Consider the following 21782-nt stretch of genomic DNA (forward strand, 5'->3'; position numbering starts at 1 on the left):
GTTCAAAAAAGTTTGCCTTTCTAATCACCTGGAATTATTTTTACTAGGCAAGTGGTGATTACCAACGTGTCTCAATAATGCAGACAGCAAGAAGTCCTACAGAAATGTGGTTTAAATCCAGGACTTCCTCTCAAGGGCTGAATTCATAAGGCAAACATAATCATGACTTAGACTTAAATAAGTCTAAGGAACAGAATGAAATGTCGGTAGGACAAAGATTCTTGTGGCCAGCACAAGAGATATTGCCTCTTTATCTCAACCAAGCTGTGTCTCTTCACTTCTTGTGTAAATTCAAACATATATTTGAGATACTCTGCAAATGTATACAGTCAACCTTCACTAATTGGCACAGAAGCAGTAGAAAGCAGATATTCTCTTCCACTGGCACAACAGACTTGGAGACACTCCTCTGTAGCCTTGCGCAAAGGCTGACGAACTGCAGAGAGGGACAGGATGCATGCCTGCAAACCTCTTCGCTTTAAAAAGCAATAAACTTCCACCAAAATGGAGACAAAAAGCAGCAATTGGGGCAAAGGAAAAATGTTTAACGGTTAAATTTCCCCTACGCATTTTGCATATGCTTCTTCAGGGGGGTCTTTCTTTACTCAAACAACCAGAGCGAGCAATGAAACTATCATGAAACTTCCACCAACCTACACTATACATCTCTCCAGTTCCCAGTAGGGTGGATCCAGTCTCTATCCTACCACTCCACTGAGCATGGCTGATTTTTTACTAAAATATTTATAGTTTGCCTTTCCTTCTGGGTCAAGTTTGAAGACTTCTTCCAAATTAAGTGGCTCTTCCGTTGGAGAAAGAGCCACTTAAGTTGGACGTAGGCCCCGTAGGACGGAGGAAGGCTACATGGAGGGTGGTTGGAACCACCCCAGCGTCTCCCACCTCCAAGTAAGGTTGCCAGGGCATGCCTGGAACCCCCAGGAAACTTTTGGGGTGGGGCAAGGGGAAAAAAATATGTTGTTGACATCACTTCTGGCTAAACACCAGTTCTAAGATAGACACTGGTGACATCCTAGAGAGTGTCAGTGATGTTTTTCTCATTCCCCCCACACACCGTTCATTTGAGCAGCAGGGGCCAAAAATCACCGGCCATAGAAGGTAAGTTGGCAGCCCTACAAGCAGGAGATATAAGCAGAAAGAAAACTGCACTGGAGAAGCAAGTTGTGCCTGTGCCCTCCTCCATGCCCTCTTACCCAAGGGGAAGAAGGAATGGGTACATGGTGAACTGTAACGATGGCAGGCCGCAACTATACTGGGCACAACCCAGCCAAAGGTCATGCCCACTTCCAGCTCTCGTCAGTTTACTTACATGTAGTCAATTCTGCCTTGAGCACACTTTTCCCAAAGAGAAAAAGGAAAGGGGAATGTGTTTCTTGCTCTCGTCTTTAGTACCCCCCACCTTAATCTATGTACCAACAAACGGAATGTAAACTAGAAGCATTTCACGAACACTAACACATGGGGGTCAAACATAAGGCACGAGGGCTGAATCCGAGGTAGCCACCATCCGAGGTAGCCACCTCCCCCAGTCCCAAGGTGTTAATTATTAAAGTCTGTTAAATAAAAGAAAACACTGCAAGAGTGTTATTGTTTTACGCATGCTTGCATTTTAAGTAAAAAATAAATAAAGTAAAACATAATATCAATAATTGGCTTTGCCGGTGTCTTCTATAAACTTTGCATCTCCGGTAACTGGCATTAAATTTTATGGTACACATGGCCCAGCCCGACCAAGTGACATTTATGTCATATCTGGCCCTCGTAGCAAATGAGTTTGTCACCCCTGCTCTAACACCTGTTGCGTTCTACAGAGAGCATACCCAGGCTCAACTGCATTGCTCTCAGTAGCATACTGTGATGATACACGAGAAGCTGAACTAGAAGCTGAAATCACAAAAAACAGAAGGCAATCGCCCCCCTTTTAAGTTTTACGCCCTGTCCTAAACCCATTACTTTGAGGCAGCTGCTGCTAAGAGCAGTTTTGCAGGAAGCGCTGCCACTCCCAGTCATACTCTCCCTATACTGTGTGCATCAGAAGCTCATATCCCCAACCTTTTATCAGTTTTTTTAACCACACACGTACCAATGTCCTGAATATCCAGCCTTGCACAGAAAAGATTTTTTAAGGAATTTAAAGCCATGATTTTCTGCAAAGACAACTATACATTTTTGCACAACATTCACATCATGACTGTGAATGTTGTACAAAGGTTTCCATTCAGATGTAACCTCACATCAAGGTTCACACAGTCTGTGGCCACTTCTCCACATCTCCTCCTCTACTTCCTAGTTTTTGCTAACCATGGGGTGGATCCAACCACTGTTCAGGCAGACTTCCTCCAGTCTAAGAAGCCTAAGGGCCACTTAACTTGGACGATGGCATCAAAGTTCGCTCAATGAGAATGATCCGCCCCGACAGGTTGCCGGGACTTCAAAACTGGCAAACTAAAGATGGTTCAAACCTCTAAACTACGGTTTGCCAACCATTTCAAATCATGGCTTAAAGGTAAGAAGTTAACCATAGTTTGACAACTGAGATGTCATGGTGAAGAACAAGAAATGGAAGAAGAGCAGGAAGGGTAAAGAGGAAGTGCATGAGCCTCCTGTGGTGCTCACAACTGCCAACCCGTGGCTTGGTTTGCCTGAGACGAGCCAAAAGATAAATGTATTACCTATGGCAGACTGGGAGTCTTGCTGCTGGACACAAGAAATGGGGCAGCATGTTAGATTTTCCATTCAGCAGTAGAGAGCAGTCACACCAGAACCTAGTTAGAGCCAGTGTGGTGTAGCAGTTAAGAGCGGTGGACTCTAATCTGGTGAATCGGGTTGGTTTCCCCATTCCTAAGGCTAAGGCAGGATACACAAGAATTAAAAGGCTAGGCTTGAATCCCATGACTTCGTTCTGCTTCACTCCGGCCAAAGCGCTGCTCACTTCCTCTGCCACTAGCACTCCCATTTGCACAAGGGCTCACTGAAAACCATTCATCTTGCACAAGCAGAAGTACTAGCAGCAGAAAAAGCAAGCTGTACTTTAGCCAGAGCAAAGCACTCGCAAAACGAAGTCATAGGATCCAGGCTTGTGTCCTTAGGACAAAGATGAGAACAGAAACCACACATGCAAATTCATGCGATAACAGGGTGTATGACCGAACTGAAAGCTGGGGGGGATTTAATGTTTTTGTTCTATCTCCTTATACAGCACACAAGAAACCATAAGATATTAATCTTCACAACCCATGCATCAAGCACAGTATTAGTATTCAGATCTTGCGATGACGAGAAAAAAGAACACTTGAATCTCAAGAAGCGGCACTCTGACGGAGATGCCTTCAACGGGCCTTTTGAGCTGGAGCAGGTTCTTGCATCTGAGCAATGGCATTGCACATGCATGGCAGACAGGTTGTGCCATCAACCCTGCCATGAGATGTAACCTATAAGATGTGGAACAACAGAAGTGTTTAAAATAAAGAAGCATAAGTACCCTGCAGAAGTGACTGTAGTTAGCGTCTTACTTTTTTCTTTTTCTGCCATCAAGTCACAGCTGACTTATGGCAACCCCGTAGGGTTTTAAAAGCAAGAGACTTTCAGAGGCGGTTTGCCATTGTCTGCCTCTGCGTCACAACTCTGGTATTCCTTGGAGGTCTCCCATCCAAATACTTGCCAGGGTCAACCCTGCTTAGCTTCTGAGAACTGATGAGATCAGGCTATCACAGGGGTGATGGGAGTTTTGTGCCTCCCGGACTCACACCGGCTCTTTCATGTTTGCAACCAGAGAAGGCAAGGAGAAACTTCACCCTCCCCTTCCCCCACCCACTATTTTCACACCCATAAACTGTCCCATTGAGATGCTACTGGTCCATTGTAAAGATCACGCTACTGACATGGATACACACAATGAAGCCGACAGCAGATCCGTGGCGTGAAAAGGACATGAAAACAACAGTGGGGAAGCTATAGGCACTTCTCCTTGTGTGCTGTGGTCACAAACAGAAGAGACAGTGTGGGTCTGGGAGGCACAAAACTCCCATCACACGTGTGAGACAGAGTCCTTGTGTTATTCTCCAACAAAGTCAGGGAGTTTGTAATGTGTAGACAGACCCTATGCACATTTTCAGTTTATAAATTTCTGTCACTAGGGGAAAAATAAAGCCAGCAACTCTTTAGCTATTTATAAAGTAAGGTTATTTCAGGCAGCTAACCTAAGCACACCACTACTGATGTTTCAAACATATGTCAACACCATGAGATGAACAGCAAAGCATTCCAGGCTGCTCTGAGGACTCAAGAATTGGTCTGCGCTTTACCCAGGTGTAGTGCACGGTCTACCCTCTCCTATACACACAAAGCCCTGCCCTGTGACAGCAAAGCCAAACCATGTTTTTTAACAGACAACAATGAACACAGGATAACTCTACAGGTTCTGAGGAGGCCCCCGCCAACTAAGGCAGTGTGAATTTCAAACCAAGTTCTGGGTAAGTTTAGGTTCCTTGGAACTTATGGGGACATTTTCAGTAAGAGAATGAGTACGGGCAGACAAACTTGCCCACCTCTAGAGAGGTCCCCATACAACACAGAGTTGTAGGAGTGCGTTTCTGCATTCCAGAGCGCACTCTCACTTCATGTCGGGCGACAGCAAGGCCTATCGGGACTGGAGAGTGCTCCACGTGAACAGTCTGGGTACTCTACTTGGGGCTACCCTTGAAGAGTGTTCACAAGCTGCACCTAGTGCAGAATGCGGTGGCTAGACTGCTGATAGGGAGAACGTGACCCCCGCCCCATACTACAAGAATTACCAATCCACTTCTGACCCCAATTCAAAGTGTTGGTTTTGACCTTTAAAACTCTACATGGCTTGGGAACGGGTATCAGAAGGAACATCTTCTTTCATACATTCCTGCCCAGGAATTAAGATCACAAGGAGAGAACCTCTTCACTGTCCCATCAATCAAAGAAGCTCATTTGGTGGGTAACCGCGAAAGGGCCTTTTCGGTGGCAGCCCCAAAATACGGAACAACCTCCCCAGGGAGGTATGCCTGGCCCCCTCACTTTCAATCTTTAGGAGGCAGTTGAAGACAGTTTTATTTAGGACCATCTTTGGTTAAGTTTACTAACAGTGATTTTAAATGTTGTTATTTATGTATTTTATTTTATGTATCCTGTCTATGTTTTAAATTGCCTTGACCTCCGTAATGAAGAAAAGTGGCAAATAAATTTTTTAAATAAATAAACAAACATGCCCCAAGACTTCTACAACACACAGGGGCTCCTCAGTAGGCATTATTTTGAAATGGCATTCTCTGGGTGTAGAATTTTATTTTTTAATGTTTTTTTTTTAGATAGTGAAGAGTGAAGGAGACACAGGCAGTATGCAGCCAACAATTCATTTGAATATGCATGAAATGAGCCTGCTACCAGGATCACGAATGTACCTAGCTCCTCCCTCCTCATGCAGAATAAAGGAAATCCAGTTTAAAGCACTTACCCATGATAACACAGATTAACCACAGTTACTTTACCCCTTCACAAACCAGGATTATCAAACAGGGTTTAATCCAGGTTTGGAACCCCCACTTTGAGGAAGGCAACTAATCCATATGCCAGCATGCATAGCTCTAAGGGAACTGGTGTAAGTTTTAAACCAGGGGTGTCAAACGTAAGCCCCACGGGCCAGATCTGGCACCTTGAGAGCTCTTATCCAGCCTGCGAGGCAGCCACCCTACATCCCCACTCTCGATCTGGGCTGGCGAGGCATGGCCAAGTGACATTTACGCCATATCCGGCCCTCGTAACAATTGAGTTCGACGCCCCTGTTTTAAACCAACATGCCTTCATCACACTCCATGCAAGAAGAGAAGGAAGACATGCACGCAAACCCGGCAACAAACCAAGTTTATGCACCGATATATATAGTGCCATCCTAGGAACACTTTCCTGGAAGTAAACCCCATTCAGCAGAACCTCTAAACCTGCTTAGGATTGCCCTGTTCATGTTGACTCATTTATTAACATCCTGCCTTGCTCCCCAACGGGTATCCAAAGTAGCTTTACACTGTTCTCCTCCCCTCTGTTTTAGCCTCACAAACAACCCTGTGAGGTAGGCTAGGCGGAGAGCGTGTGACGAACCCAAGGTCACCCAGTAAGCTTCCATGCCAGAGTGGGGATTCGAACCTGGGTTTCCCAGATCCTAGTCCAACACTTTAACCACTACACCACACTGGCTCTGACTTGATATAACATCCAAATGCAGCCACAACGTGGCAGGGATAATATTTATTTATGATGCTACCTTCAATGCTAGATTCTAAAGAGCTACAACTCCGCGACTATTGTGTCCCACTATACCAGGCAACCCACCATATTACTTTCCAGTATAACAGAAATCCTGTTACAACAGAAACGGAAGGTGTTTTTTAAGCAGCACCCACCTCTAAATGGTATTATAACCTTCTGCTTAAATTCTTGACAGACACAAATAGAACTAGCAGCTGTTACTTGAGTATCAAACAACCACAAGATATTAATTTTGTTTAATCTACATCTGAAAGGCAACTGCAGCTTAATAAACTTCTCTTGAATTTTAAAGAAGTCATGTCTGAACTATGAGAGCTGTATCATACTGAAAACCTCCCTGTGCAATTAAAAAAAAAACATAACGGGATTAATGTATGTTAATTTTCTAAACTGTTAAGCCATGCCGTTGAACAGGATAAAGAATCTTCTCAATTATAAACCGACAGAATATACCAACCAGCACCAGATATGGCACTATTATTGTTATAATTATTATTAGTTAGAACATTTTTATGTAGCCTTTCCACCCGATCAGGGTCCACAAGGCAGCAAACATAAAAACATGACAACTTTTGAGCAATTAAAAACCAGGAGGGCCAGTAACCATTATTGGGGGTATGCCAGAAGAAACAACGAAGTCCTCAACTGATGGGGAAAGATGCCAATAGAAGGAGACAGATGAATCTCCCTGGGAAGGGAGTTCCAAAGTTTTGGTGCCCCAACTGAGAAGGCCTTTCCTTGGGCTGCCACCCATCTAAGCTTCAGATGGTGGGGGGCAACCAAAGCAGGATCTCCGAAGAAGAAGAGTTGGTTTTTATATGCCGACTTTCTCTACCACTTAAGGGAAAAGCAAACCGGCTTACAATCACCTTCCCTTCCTCTCCCCAGAACAAACACCCTGTGAGGTAGGTGGGGCTGAGAGAACCGTGACTAGCCCAAGGTCACCCAGCTGGTTTCGTATGGAGGAGTGGGGAATCAAACCCGGTTCTCCAGATCGGACTCCACCGCTCTTAACCACTACACCACGCTGAAGGTGATTGGAGTGTATGGGTAGGTTCATATGCAAGATGGCAGTCCTTAAAGTACATTGGTCACAGGCCATACAGGCCATATTTTATCAACAGCATGGCATTAAACAATGCATGGCTTAAATAAAGCTTCCTGTTCAAATACGTAAAATTCAAGCTCTTGGTGCTTTACAAACGCACAGCTGGTAAGAGGCCCGCAAGTTACTCCGATCAAACATTTTCTCTGCAGCTCGGATCCAAGATATCAACAGATACGCCAGACATTAAACTGTTTATGGCAGTTGTGGTTTCGTCTCTTTGCCATCTCATATAATCTCAGGCAAGGCCAAAAAAAAAAAAAACCCCGAGAGAAGTAATAAAACAAAGCCAGCCTTTAACTGTTAGTTCAAATTATTGCACCGGTTTTTTAGCAGCTTTAATTTCAGCCACATCTGCCCTGAAAGTACTAAACAAACTTTAGCCTCAGAGGTCTTGACTCAAGGTGAGTCACGTGTAGTGCTATACTCCGTGTCAGGATCTATCAGTTTGGCTCAGTTGGATTATCATTTAAAGGCAGAAAAAAGGAGGAAATGGGTTTTCTGACTGAAGAAGCTCGCTTATTTAAAGGAGAGTGCACTTCCTAACACCGTACAGTGCAACAGGAAATTACACCCGGCTTCGAGATCTGGGGATGATTTCTTGCTTGAAACCCATAGATATTAGAAACAATTTGCTCTCCTTTTTTAAAAAAACCAACCTTTCCTACAAAGGCAAGGTGCCAACTGTGCCTTGGCTACAAACAAGCAATAATTTATAGCACCAAACTACTTATCACGTAAATGTTTTGCGAAGGAAAACTAAAATCCATCCTCTTGGAAACAAACTCCATTGTGTCTAGTGGAACCTGTAAGCGTGGAACTGTACACACAGCTGAAGTCTACTATTTCAAGCAGAAAACCAAAGGACCGGGACTAATAAGAACCAAGTAAACTGTTTTAGAAGAAAAATATTGACAACTGGATATTACATATGCAGTCCCCAACACATAAAGGTTGGCACTTGAGAGCTACATATAAAAGAGAAATTACTCACAAAGCTGTTTATATTGTTGTTTTTAAATCCATGGTTATTATGTTTAACCAATGAAAAGCCAAGGATTATTACTATTATCAAATTCATCTGTACCACGCCTTTCTCTCCAAAGGGGTCCCAAAGTGATTTATATAATTCTTCTCTTTTTTTATCATCACAACAACATTACGAGGTAGGTTAGGCTGAGTGTGTGTGGCCGACCCAAGGTCAGCCAGTGAGCTTCCGTGGCAGAGCAGCAGGGATTTGAACCTGGGTCTCCCAGGTCCTGGTCCGACACTCAAACCACCGCACCACGCTGGCTCTCTGGATTCACATTCTGGTAATGAAATGTCCAAATATTTTTTACAATATTGAAGATATCATCGGCACAGTATTGCTTTACATATGCTTGGAATTTAAAGAAAAGAGAGAAACTGATTTTGTATTCGCCTCCTGCCGTTAGCGGGAAAAATCTTTACTTCTTCACGAAATAGACTCATTATGGTCAACACAATTCAGAACCCGGCTAAGTAGTAACTTGGGTTTTTGAGCCCAAATTTAACTATGAGTCAAAATGAGTATAAAAAGTTCATAAGCTATGTATAAAAATATGAGTTCAAAAATTGAAGAGTTTTCTGCAAAAGACATAAGGGGTGAAAAATTAATTCTGGGCACATTTACTCAAGAGTAAACCTTCCTGATCTCAACGAGATCTAAGTAAACATGCACAGAATTGGGCTGCATAAGCAAAGTTTCTGATTAGTATCAATCTTCTGGATTTAACTCCTTCAGATCAAACCACTAAATATTTGTATTGATACTTTTAAATATACATAACGGAAAAAAGAAAAATGTCTTTAAAATAGAGGAGGGAGTTGAGGAAACATCTGCAGATTTATTTTCTGACACATATTGACTTTTTAAAGACAACTCCTGCTACACAGGCAAGTATTCAGGATACCTAATATCTGCTATGGATGCGTGTTTTGTCGGTCCACATTTTGGTGTTGCTCCAATAAGCAGATCGAAATATTATTGGTGGCGGTGGAGTGAAGAGACCACTGTTCATGCACAGGACTATCTGCCAAAGATCTGCATGGAAACATGGCTAAAACCATGAGAGGAGACTAATGGTTTTAAATAACTAATGGATTATCAACATGGGTCATTTGGAACCATTTGTACCAACATGGTGCCTTCAAATTGACAGCGTGAAGGTTTGAGATGTATTTTGATTGATTGGTTCTTGTTGTTTCTGTTCCCCAGCATACAACAGCTTGTCTGCATGCAGAAAGAAATATTACATCAAAGGTAATGAAAATTACAAGTGGAGACTATTCTTAAAAAGCTACCCTTATGCTAGAACATACTGCTATGCTAACTTTACAAATCAATAACATAGTCCTAGGGAGAAGGAATAACCATTGTTAAATGATGTATATCATAAAGAATTTTTTCCCATTTTTGCTATATGCATGGCTCATAGGCAACATATTTCAGACAATGAATCAGCAGAGTTTGGAATTGTCCAGTATTATACAAGAGAAATATTACATGGAGGGGGGGGTGTGTTTCTATTTTTGTTGTCAGCCGTTTCAAAATGTGTCGCACGCTATTAGCTCTCATTGGCTTCGCACACAATTGGGCGCCACACGCATTTAAGTCACTCAAAGTTACCCCACACGTCATATTTACATATTTTAATTTCTCAACAATCAAAAGCGGATGTTGCAGTAGAAGCGCTGATCTGCTTCTGAGCTTTTTACACCACACGGTCATGCTGTGAAAAAATTGATGAATTACTGCTCGCAATCTACTACAATCCATTTTTTCAGATAAGAATTATTAATAAACATACTCTCAGTAAGTATTATTTTTTTTAATGGGATAGCAAGAACCTGATACGATGTCCAGGATGCAGGATGTAGACTCAGATTTACATAAAAAGTGAAAGGAATAATATGTAGGTACAAAATCACATAACAGGCAAACAAGTTTATGCCACTGGATACTCTTCTACATACACATTTGTGTTTAAAATCATATTAAACGTAGGTATAGAAAGCACACATCACAAATGCTATCTGTAAAGTACATACTGGCATGAGCAGTTTGCTATTGTTATCATTAATAGTATATGTTGCTAATAGTATATCATTGCTATCCAAATGATGATATAAATGATACGACTTAAAACTAATGAGAAGAATGGGCCAGGAAGGAATTCTTCTGCCCTCTCCAGCAATGAATATCGCCATATATATCATTGCAAATTTGACAGGTACCGGATGGGGGTAAATGTCCACCAGAAAACCAAACACAAGGTGAAAATGAAATGTTTGTTGTGCTTTGTGATTCTGTCCACTTTCTGAATTTGTATTCTGCATCAACAAACGACTTCTTGAAGAAAATGTACAGCCCTTAATATAAATGCTATAAAAATACTGTGATTATGATGAAGAAATAGGTTGATATGATGCATTTTGGGGGGAAATGTGGTAATCATTCTTATCCTTTAAATAATGCCGTTCGGTCCATAAATATAAAAACGCAGACTGATACACAGGTTTTTGAGTTACATGTCAATATGTGTGTTGCAGGATATTGGTACATAGAGAGGTTTCAATTCTGAAATAAAAGCAAGGAGATTATACTGAAGTGTGTCCTGTAGAAAGAAATGCTATCCAATCTCTGCTTTTGGAGAGGGGGGAGGATATAAGAGACCTGATTTTACAACCTGCTGATAGGCTGTACAACAAAAAACCAAGAAGTTCTCATTCTTAGAAAAACCCCGCAAATGCCACAAGCAATTCTTCATTTTTACTTTGTTTGCCAGCGGTCTCATTGAATAGCATCTTGTAAAATCAGGAAAAGGTTAGGGTGCCTGATCCAACAGACAAGCGATGCCAGGTGAACAGGGTTCAGTCAGAGGGTGAAGAAGATCATTTTTATGGCAGACCTCCAGAGCAAGGGCAAGAAAACGCACGAGCTCGGAAACGATTCAGTAAACCCAGCGTTCAAAAGAACTAACATGTTACAGAGCTTCACGGCACGCTGCGGTTTGTCTCAGTCATCACTCAGGCAAGCTGACAGGCAGCCTCGATCCACACGCTAATTAAATCAGAGTACTCCGATTTAGGAACTTAAACCGGAAACCTTAGGGCTGGTGGTATCAGTGGGACTTGCCATGCAGCCCCAAACACACTTAGTATGAGGTGCAATTTCAATGGGACTCGCTTCCAAATAAGATTGAGCTGTAAACTGGAGGAACTCCAAAAGCTCTGGCATATATAATCTGCAGATTCATCTGCCCATTTGATTTCTTTGCTAATTCTAGTATTTTGCACAGATCTTCTTCTTTCAGCTCTGTTCACTGGCTGTTCTTCTACCAGTTGCTCCACATCTTTGAGTCATGCTCAGCCAATACCATACCAATATTATATGGGCGCTCAAATTGCTTCCAGCACATGGATTTCAGACCCCCCCGCCCTGACCACTGCTTCATAAACAAAAAAAGATCATTACGGATGAGAAAACTAAATTAGTCTCATCCCCATTGGGCATACTGCAGAGGTGACAGGAACCTAAACTAGAGAAAACCCTACATGTACAAATTTTGAATGCAGTACTGCTGAACATTTTATTCAAACAAATGAGAGGATATACATTTTATACAATTATCTGGAACTGGGAGAGCATAAAACTCAGAATCTGAGAATAAAAAAAAACACAAAATGCTTATCTGATATTCTACCTGGGATGTACTGCCATTCACAACAGCAAGTAAAAGGATTTAATTTTAAATATCTGTTAACTGACTTTCTACCTTACGGGTCTTCAAGGCAGGTAACAAGCAAATCAAAACCTCAACAATCTTATAAGAAGTTATCATAAAATTACTTTAAAACAGCATACAAACTCACGGGTATCAAAAAAACCTAATCAGCTCTTATTAATATTCAGAAATATCCTTACAACATATGGAATACCTGCAGAATAAAACCTAGTACTTGGCTTAAATATGGTATAGTAAATCAGGCACTTTGGAAATAGAGCTACGTGACCACTCCTCTTAAAAAGATGTCAAATTTTACACAGATAAGCTGTTGTAAGTGCTTAATAGCAATTGATGGCTAACGAATCAAAACATTCAAGGGGAAACCACATTAGATTATTATTCAAAACAAATTAATAGCTTTCTCGAAGCGCCATTTGATTAAACAGTATATTAGCCTTGACTGAATCGTTAGCTTCATCAACTCTCTCACAACCAGTGTCTCACACACACACATACACAACTGTTGTTTTTCAGGGTTTTCAGTGTGCTGAGAAATATACATAGCAAGATGTTTACTACTTCAAAATTAACATTTTATCTTAGTCATAAATTGTCATTTTTTTCTTGACCAGAAGGGCATTTAAAACAATTAAGTGATGAGAAAGACAGGTCATTTCAAAATGGGTGCCTTTAGCTTGTGGGGTAGAAGTGAACAGTACTGTAATAATTAATTACAGCTGCACTATTCTTCACTGAAAACCGGAACAAATATCAAAAGGAAACGTAGTCATGAGGAATCCCTCTGACACAAGCTTGTTAAAAACCTGTGTTTGCACATGTTTTACTGAAGGATTTTCCCTCTACTAACTTCTTTGCTTGGTCCGTAGAAAGTACAGTTTATAAGATTCAAATTTATCTACAGTAATGCTTCGATAAATCGGATTACAATTTAGAAAGAACCCAGAACTACCTGAAAGTTATAAGCCACCTCTTTATGTTCCAAAAATCATGCTACAGGCTTATATACACCTGAGAATTTGGCCTATAGAAAAAGAATTTTTTTTAAAAAAAAAAATGGCTCATACAAATTAATCAATAGCATTAAAAAAAGTTCTCTTGGTAAAACCATAACGTCAGATCTGCAAATCTTAAATGGTTCCGCAGTTACAATGACATTCAGATGTTACTCTGCAGTATGTCAGTTTCTCATACTGAACATCGCAAACCCTCAATACCCAAACTCAAAGTAAAAACAGGGAACGTTCACCAGTGTCTCTTGACTTCCTCTAAAAATCAATTCTCCCATTCCAACTTGCATTTGTGAGAAAAAGAACACAGCGCCATAACTAATCATCAGAAAATGGAGTGAACAAAAAGTCTCGTTGGGTTAAATCCCCATGTGCTCAAGCATTTCAGTAACTCCCAATAAAAAAAAAAAATAGGGGCAACCTAAAATTTTAATGGGTAGGGATTTACGCAGCACCAGAAACAGAAAAATGTGCTTAAATTACAGTTCGACAAAACTTATCTAAACTTTCATGCAAATTTGTTAGGAAAAAAGTTACACCAGAAAAATGAAGTTCCCCAGAGACCTCTTCACTATTCTCCTATTCTTTAACTAAACAAGCTATATATATTTTTTCCTCCCTAAAACCAGTCAAAAATGCTGCTGAACTCAAACGTTCAATTCTGGCTTGTTAGTTCAACAATAGCAACGTCCTCTTTTATCAAGTGCCTTCCCTTATCCTTTGCCCCCCCCCCCCCATTGTGCCAACTGGAGATTTTCATACGATCACTTTGACAGGTTTCCTTCTTGGGAAATGGGTGGGTAAGAGGTGGAGCACACGTGTCCCACCACGAAGGATGCCATTCACATGTACGTTTAGACACCACAGCTAACACACTATAACAAGATGCACCCAACCAGACAAATCTACTCCACTGTACTCTTCTTTCCCCCCCAGTTTCCTGAACTGATTTCACTCGTTAACTGATCTCCGGTCAGCCAAGCAAGACAGCTTCTACTCCCACATCATCTCCTGACTCTCAAATGCTGAACTGGGGTTGGCAGAGAGAATTATGAAGTCAGGGTTCAGGGTGATCTAAAAAGGACTCTTTACACACCGTTAACACAAAAAAGTTAAATGCCAGTGGCACCCACAAAAATGCAAATTTCCTAACAAAATTCCCTTGCAAGATCTTCAAAATTAGCAAAGCATTGTTGGTTTTAACAGCACTGACTCCAGATAACGGGTTGCCACGTTGGTCCAAAGGCATAAGAGAAAGGAAACACAGAGACAAATTTCTGTTCATATGAGGTATGAAAGGCTGTGAGTCACAGCCACTTTTAATCAGCCAAAGAAAAAGCAGATCTGTCCTCGTTTTGCTTGCCGCTCAAAAAATAATAATAATAGTTTGCTCCTTGCACATCTAATGAAAATGGATCTTTTGCCTTTTTTATTTTACATACACTCCAAAGTCAACTGAAGAGTTCAGGATTATACTAACTAGAAGACAGAGGGGAAGAATTAAAGAGACAAGACCAAAGCCAGCCTACCTTTATGGCAAACATCAAGAGAATTTATTCCCAAGAAAACAGCCTTATATTCTAACATAAAAAGTTTGCTTTTTTATGAAGAGAAAATGGGACCAAATAACCAATCTTCTACTTACTACTATTTAATTTAAATTTGTCTGAGAGATGTTCAATGAGGATGGGTAAGGTGATCTGTGGTTACCTCAATTGGTTGCCTAATTCATGTTCTACTTGTCACTAAACATTTTTCTTGTTTTAAAGCATGATTTAGAAATAAACCTGGTTTAAAATGAAATACAAACAATTTGACACAAACATGTCAATGTCCGTGCTCCCTCTCTTACAACTTAGCCAGGGGCAAAATGTGACTTTTTGAAATCACAGCTGTGTTTTGGGTTTACTGATAAGCAAAAACAACAACATTTACAGTGCAGTCCTAAGGAACTTACTCCAGTCTAAACCCATTCATTTTCAATGGGCTTAGACTGGAGTCACTCTGCATAGGATTGCACTGTTAGGGTGATAACCAAGCAGCCTAGATATTTAATTTCCATCAGCTCTTGTTTCTGGAAAGTACTGCACATGTGACTTCAAGTAAGTGTTCTTGGTTAGTGTCATTCCACATGTGAAGGGAGTCAATTAATTTCACAACTCACCCCCAGTTTCTAAGCAGGTGTACATTGTGGAGAATAACCTGAGGTTCTGGACTATGGTCCTAGGTATTACAAAAATTAGTCACAGACAAACAGGTTTTGTTATAGCAACTAGCTGATAGGTATGCTTGTTTAGAAATTATGTAAACTAGAACACGTTTGATTTATATCACCAGTTTTCTCTGGGTGTCTTAAATCAAAGATTTAAAAATTGTCTGGATGAAAATTATCCCTCCAGTGCCTGAGCTTACTTTTTGCCCCCTTGTTCAACATTTCCTTGACAGTTTTCTGTTTATTCAAACTTGCTTTGTAGGAATAAAAGGGTCCCTTTCTGACCATTCAGGGAGACTGATGCTTGGTTTGTGACACAGAGTGAACCTGAATTGAAAGACACTGTTACCACAAAGTAATTAGCTATCTCTAAAAGAAGGGAGAAGTTTGCCCAAAGTTTCCCACACTAGACAACACCTAGTCACACAAGCTGGGTTAAAACTCCTTATCCTGAACTTAAAAAAAAAAAAATCCAAAATAACTCCAACACCCTGTGTGAGTCGATTCTTCAAAACCACTCAAGATTAGAATCACCACTCTAAATATACACGTATCAGTGCAGAGGAACCAGTCCTCTGGTCTACAGGGTTGCAGAATATGTCTCAGGGGTTGAAGAGAGTTTAGCAGTCAGTGACTCACATTAAAACAGAATCCATGTTTGGAAACATGCCCCTGGCATCCACCGCGCCTGCCAGCAGGTGTTTACCCAAAAGATACACAGCTCTATAGTTCTAGCCAAATATCTGTAAGATACTAGAACGTCTAAAAGTTGCTTGTATATTTGTGTGAGTGTGTCCCCCAAGTGCTAACCCAACTCTGCCTCCTCTTCCTTCGTTCCTTGCACACCAGGCTAATTCTAGAAGGAGAGGCAAAAACAGGAGGGGAAGGAAGAACAATTTGGGACTGTTTTTTTTTACAAAAAGAAAAAAGAAAGTTATAGTGAAAAGAAAGATGAGTGCTTTTAGAGCAAGTTTTGAAAGAGTACTGGGACTCCTAACTTCCTGCAATCACTTGCTGGGGTGTTTTTCCCCCCTCTTCACGACCACTTGCGGACTTAGCCTGAGAGGAAGGCCTCTGCCCACCAGCAGAGTGCTTTCCCTCCCCTACCCAGAAACTACTGCTGGCTGACTGGGGGAAAAGGCCGCAGAATTTGCGTCTGCCCCCCAGCACCTTTCAGCTTCACTGGCGTGCCACGTCTGAACTGACCCAAGGAAAGAAACAGGGAAAGGTGGCTTGGAAAAGTCGGTCAAACAAAGGGCAATCGCCTGACCAGTGAGAAAGGCAAAGGAAACTCCTCCAACAGAAAGCAAGCTTGGGCTGGAAGTCCCGGGAACTTTCCTGACCTGCTTGGGGGTCGCGAGGCACGTGCTTCCCACAGCCTCTCCGGGATCCCCCTCCCCGCATGGGCACGCTGCACAGTGGCCCGGGGCCCCAGGAGCACAGGGACCCCAAGCTAACTGATGTATGTTGCAACTTGCTATCAATGAATAAATAAACACTTTACTAAACTGTAAACATTATAAACTACTAATATCAATCTTCTATTGTTCAGACGTTTGTGTTGATTAGTCTTTGCTGTACAGCAGGCTTTTTTAATGTTTAAACACCGATTTGGTTAGAAGCGCCCATCAATGCATCTTTAATTTTATCGACCGTTTACATTTTTTATTCCTAGCAGCAGGAAAAAGCAAGAGTCCAGCAGCACCTTAAAGACTAACAAAATTTCTGGCAGGCACTTTAGGCTTTAAAGACCTGTGACTTGCCCCAGACAGTCTCCACCCTAAATCTGTCATCCCTAACCAGACCCAGAACAGAGGGGGATTTCTGGCATACCCTGCCAGAAGTTTTATTAGCCTTTCAGGTGCCACCCTTTAAGGAATGTCCTGCCAGAAACTTTGACAGTCTTTCAGGCGCAACTGGACTCTTGCTCTTTTCTAATGCTAGCGACAGACCAGCAGTGCATTCCTAAGGAGAGTGACTCCAGCCTAAGCCCATTGAAATGAATGGGCTTAGACAGGTGTCACTCTCCTTAGGAATGCACCCTAGCTATGATCCTGTGAGCGGTTGTGTAGGCGGGAGCCCCAGCTGCGTTGCTTTGCCCTGGGGGGGCTACAGTGCTGTTGAGGACCCCCCTGCCCCCTGGAGGAGTGCCGTGCGCCCTCCCGCCCAGGGGGCTGGCGTGCCTGCCCGGCTGGTGTTGGAAATTGGGCTCTCCCTAATGGTGTCACTTGCCTCCACACTCAAAGGGGGGAACTGACCAGATAGTCAGATAGATAGATGGGAGGTTGTTAGCAGTTGCACCTCTCCCCTCATTTCCTGCCCTTTGATGTTTAGAGCTATATTGTCAGGAACAATATCCTCTTCTCTCTCTCTCTTCCCTTTTCCTCCTTTGCAAGTCGCATAGAGCTGGGCTCTTCGTGAGCTCAGGCCTTCCCACTCCAAAGATGGAGTGGAAGGCAGGTAACTTCTTCTACATCTAAGGAATTAGCCAGCTAGATCAGGATAGGGGACCCTGTACGCCCTTTCCTATCCAAAGTGTATTTCCACAATAAATGCATTTGGTTTGAATAGAGCAAGCGCCTGCGTGGGTGTGCCTCCTGCCTCCTTACTTGGTGTTGGTGGAAGATGGAGGGGAAGGCAGGTAACTTCTTCTACATCTAAGGAATTAGCCTTAGTGGAAGGAGTGGAAGGCAGGTAACTTCTTCTACATCTAAGGAATTAGCCTTAGTGGAAGGAGTGGAAGGCAGGTAACTTCTTCTACATCTAAGGAATTAGCCTTAGTGGAAGGAGTGGAAGGCAGGTAACTTCTTCTACATCTAAGGAATTAGCCAGCTAGATCAGGATAGGGGACCCTGTACGCCCTTTCCTATCCAAAGTGTATTTCCACAATAAATGCATTTGGTTTGAATAGAGCAAGCGCCTGCGTGGGTGTGCCTCCTGCCTCCTTACTTGGTGTTGGTGGAAGATGGAGGGGAAGGCAGGTAACTTCTTCTACATCTAAGGAATTAGCCTTAGTGGAAGGAGTGGAAGGCAGGTAACTTCTTCTACATCTAAGGAATTAGCCTTAGTGGAAGGAGTGGAAGGCAGGTAACTTCTTCTACATCTAAGGAATTAGCCAGCTAGATCAGGATAGGGGACCCTGTACGCCCTTTCCTATCCAAAGTGCATTTCCACGATAAATGCCTTTGGTATGAATAGAGCAAGCGCCTGCGTGGGTGTGCCTCCCGCCTCCTTCCCTGGCGTTGGTGGAAGATGGAGTGGAAGGCAGGTAACTTCTTCTACATCTAAGGAATTAGCCTTAGTGGAAGGAGTGGAAGGCAGGTAACTTCTTCTACATGTAAGGAATTATCCGGATAGATCAGGATAGGGGACTCTGTACGCCCTTCCCTATCCAAAGTGTATTTCCACAATAAAATGCACTTGGTTTTTTTGTTAGTCTTTAAGGTGCTACTGGATTCTTGCTCTTTTCTACTATAGCTAAGGAATTAGCCGGATAGATCAGGACAGACAGGGGACCCCGTACGCCCTTTCCTATCCAAAGTGTATTTCCACAATAAATGCACTTGGTTTTTTTGTTAGTCTTTAAGGTGCTACTGGATTCTTGCTCTTTTCTACTATAGCTAAGGAATTAGCCGGATAGATCAGGACAGGGGACCCCCGTACGCCCTTCCCTATCCAAAGTGTATTTCCACAATAAATGCATTTGGTTTTTTTGTTAGTCTTTAAGGTGCTACTGGATTCTTGCTCTTTTCTACTATAGCTAAGGAATTAGCCGGATAGATGAGGACAGACAGAGGACCCCGTACGCCCTTTCCTATCCAAAGCGTATTTCCGCGACAAATGCCTTTGGTTTGGATAGCGCCAGCGCCTGGGTGCAGTCCGCCCCCTTACCTGGCGTTGGTGCAGTCGTTGTAGAGGGTCTCGAAGTCCTTCCTGGAGATGAGCTTGCAGCGGTTGACGCCGGGCTGGATGGCGCCCAGGCCGCGCAGGATGCGCACCTGCTCCACGTTGCAGACGACGGGCGTGATCTCGAGGCGCTTGAGCTTGGTGTAGACGGTGTGGAGGCCGCCCACCAGGTGCTTGAGGAAGAGGTCGAAGGCCTGCGGCAGGCAGATCAGCTCGCAGCCCTCCACCGTGAACGAGGCCACCTGGGCGCCGCGCAGCTCCACCATCCTGCACTCGTTGTTCTGCGGGGTGTTCTCCACCGGGGAGGGGGTCGAGTACACCGGCTTGGCCGACGCCCCCCCCGCCCCGCCGGGGGGCCCCGAGGAGACCCCCGCCCCGCCGCCGGGGACCCCCGGGGCGCCTCCGCCCGCCGGGGCCGGCGCGCCGCAGCTGCCCAAGCCGCCCTCGGCGCACGACGCCTGGGCGGGGGGCTCCGGGCGGAACAGGCTGCTGCTGCTGCTGCCCCCCCCCGGGGCGGCGGAGGGGGCGGGGGTCGCGGCGGGCGAGGCGGTGGCGGTGGTCGCGGTGGCCGCGGTGGAGACCGGGGGCTGTGGGGGCTGCGGCGGCGGCGGAGGGGTCGCCAGCCCGGCCGGCGGCAGGAGAGGGGCCGGCGCGGCCATGGTCACATCCGAGGGGCGCCCCCCCCTCCAGGAGAACAGCACCGAAGGGGGGTGGGAGAAGGAGAAGGAGAAGGGGGAGAGGGAGGGGGCTGCTTTCTGGGGAGGGGGGCGCACCCCCAAAAGCGCCCGGCGGCGGGAGAGGGGAGGGAAAAGTTGGAGGCGCCCAGGCGCGCGTAGGGGAAGGAAGGGGGGGAGAGGATGAGAGTTGGGTTTTTTAGGGGGGGAGAGAGGATAAGAGTTGGGGGTTTTTTTTGGGGGGGGGTCCCGAGGGGAAGAGAAAGTGCTGGGAAGGAGAAGGGTGCCAAGTGGGGCCGGGACGGGGGGCGGCGGCGAAGCGTAAAGTGGGGCTGCGCTTTGGAGAGGGCGAGGCGCGCCGGAGGCGACCCGCGAGCGCCGCTTGCTGCTGCCGCCGCCGCTGCTGCCTCTGCCTCGGTGGCGTCTCCTCCTCCTCCTCCTCCTCCTCCTCCTCCTCTTCCTCCGGCCGCCTCTCCTTGTCCGGGTCCCCCTCTGGCCCCCCGAAGGGGAGAGGAAGCGGGCGGGGGTCGCGGAGGGGAAAGAGGCGAGGGCTGCTGCTGGGCGCGCGTCCCAGCCCGGCTCTCCCCGGCTCCGGCGGGTTGTGTTGGTGGCGCGGAGAGGCAGAGCGGGGCGGAGCTCCGGCGACTTGAAAGACCCCTTGGAGCCGCCCCCCCCCCACACACCGGCCTCCTCCTCTCCCCCTCCCTCCCCTCCCCCTCCCCTCCCTCCCTCCCCCCTGGTATTAACCTAAATTCTCCAGCCGGGAGCGAGGAGAGGAGAGGTCCCCCCTGGGCGCGCGCGCGCTTGGAGAGGCAGGAGGGGGACCCCGGTGCCGCCTCTGCCCGCTTGGGGACCGCTCGGTCGCGCCTCGCCCCCCGTCCCGGGGGAGCCGTCCCGGGGCCCCCTCCCCGTTTTGGCTCTCTCCGCCCCTCTCGCGCACCCCCCCCCCGGTGGGTTGGTTTCTTTGTGGGATCGGGGTTGCAGCCTCTTGCCGACGCAAGTGGGTGCAGGACTCCCGTGTTTCTTTTCGGGTGGGTGGCGAGGGAAGGGATCGGGGAAGGGGAGGGCTCGCTTGCTCTCCACGCCTCCTGCTCCTGAGCTCCCCCACCCCCCGCTTTCCCTCTCAAATTATTTACTTATCCCTTTCCAAGAAAGCACTGTGGGTCGCCGTGTTGGTCTGTCTGCAGTAGTCGAAAAGAGCAAAAGTCCAGAAGCAGCTTGAAGACTCACAACAATATTTTCTGGCAGGGTAGGAGCTTTCGGGAGCCGCAGCTCACTTCTTCAAAAAGCTCCTACCCTGCCAGAAAATATTGTTGTTAGTCTTTCAGGTGCTTCTGGACTCTTGCTCTTTTCTACTACAAGAAAGCACCGTCCCTTTCCGAAACTTCAAGGCAAAGAGGGTGGGATCTGGGTTAGGATCGCGTGACAGAACCGTCGGGTCCGGATTGCGACTGGGTTTGTTTTTTTTAATCCCAGAACAATCTGGGAGATGCGGTTAACTTTTTTTTTTAAAAGAAAGTGCGAGGAAAGCTTTAGCATTTCCTGCAGGGGAAAAAAAAAAAAACCTAATTTGCGCGTGCATTGCCACCAAGCAGTTGCATGCAATAAGCGCGTGCATTGCCCACCCCCCCCCAAGCAGTTGCATGCATTTCATGCAGCGGAGAAAGAAGCATCTGTTGTGGGAAGAGATCCTCGTAGGAAAAAAAAGAAAACCTGCCGGGCTAGAGCTACAGAAAGGGGCAGATGTTCGCCTAGGAGCTTTTAGCAAGTGTTTTCCTCTCTCCCTCCCCCCCCCCC

General features: G+C 45.0%; 1 protein-coding gene across 3 annotated transcripts in view; it reads right to left on the minus strand.

Annotated features, from left to right (window-relative positions):
• DACH1 (dachshund family transcription factor 1) overlaps nucleotides 1-19637 on the minus strand; it is a 399681-nt gene extending 380044 nt beyond the window's left edge. For 2 of the 3 annotated variants that reach the window (XM_056861976.1, XM_056861975.1), the window contains exon 1: nucleotides 19297-19628. In XM_056861976.1, coding sequence (XP_056717954.1) covers nucleotides 19297-19577 — 281 coding nt within the window. In that variant the 5' untranslated portion in view covers nucleotides 19578-19628. Of the gene's footprint in view, nucleotides 1-19296 lie in introns of all 3 variants that reach the window. The other variant, XM_056861977.1, reaches the window with a different exon arrangement.
• Nucleotides 19638-21782: the final 2145 nt, after the last annotated feature.

Source organism: Euleptes europaea, chromosome 16, assembly GCF_029931775.1.
Source record: "Euleptes europaea isolate rEulEur1 chromosome 16, rEulEur1.hap1, whole genome shotgun sequence".
NCBI classification, from domain to species: Eukaryota; Metazoa; Chordata; class Lepidosauria; order Squamata; family Sphaerodactylidae; genus Euleptes; species Euleptes europaea.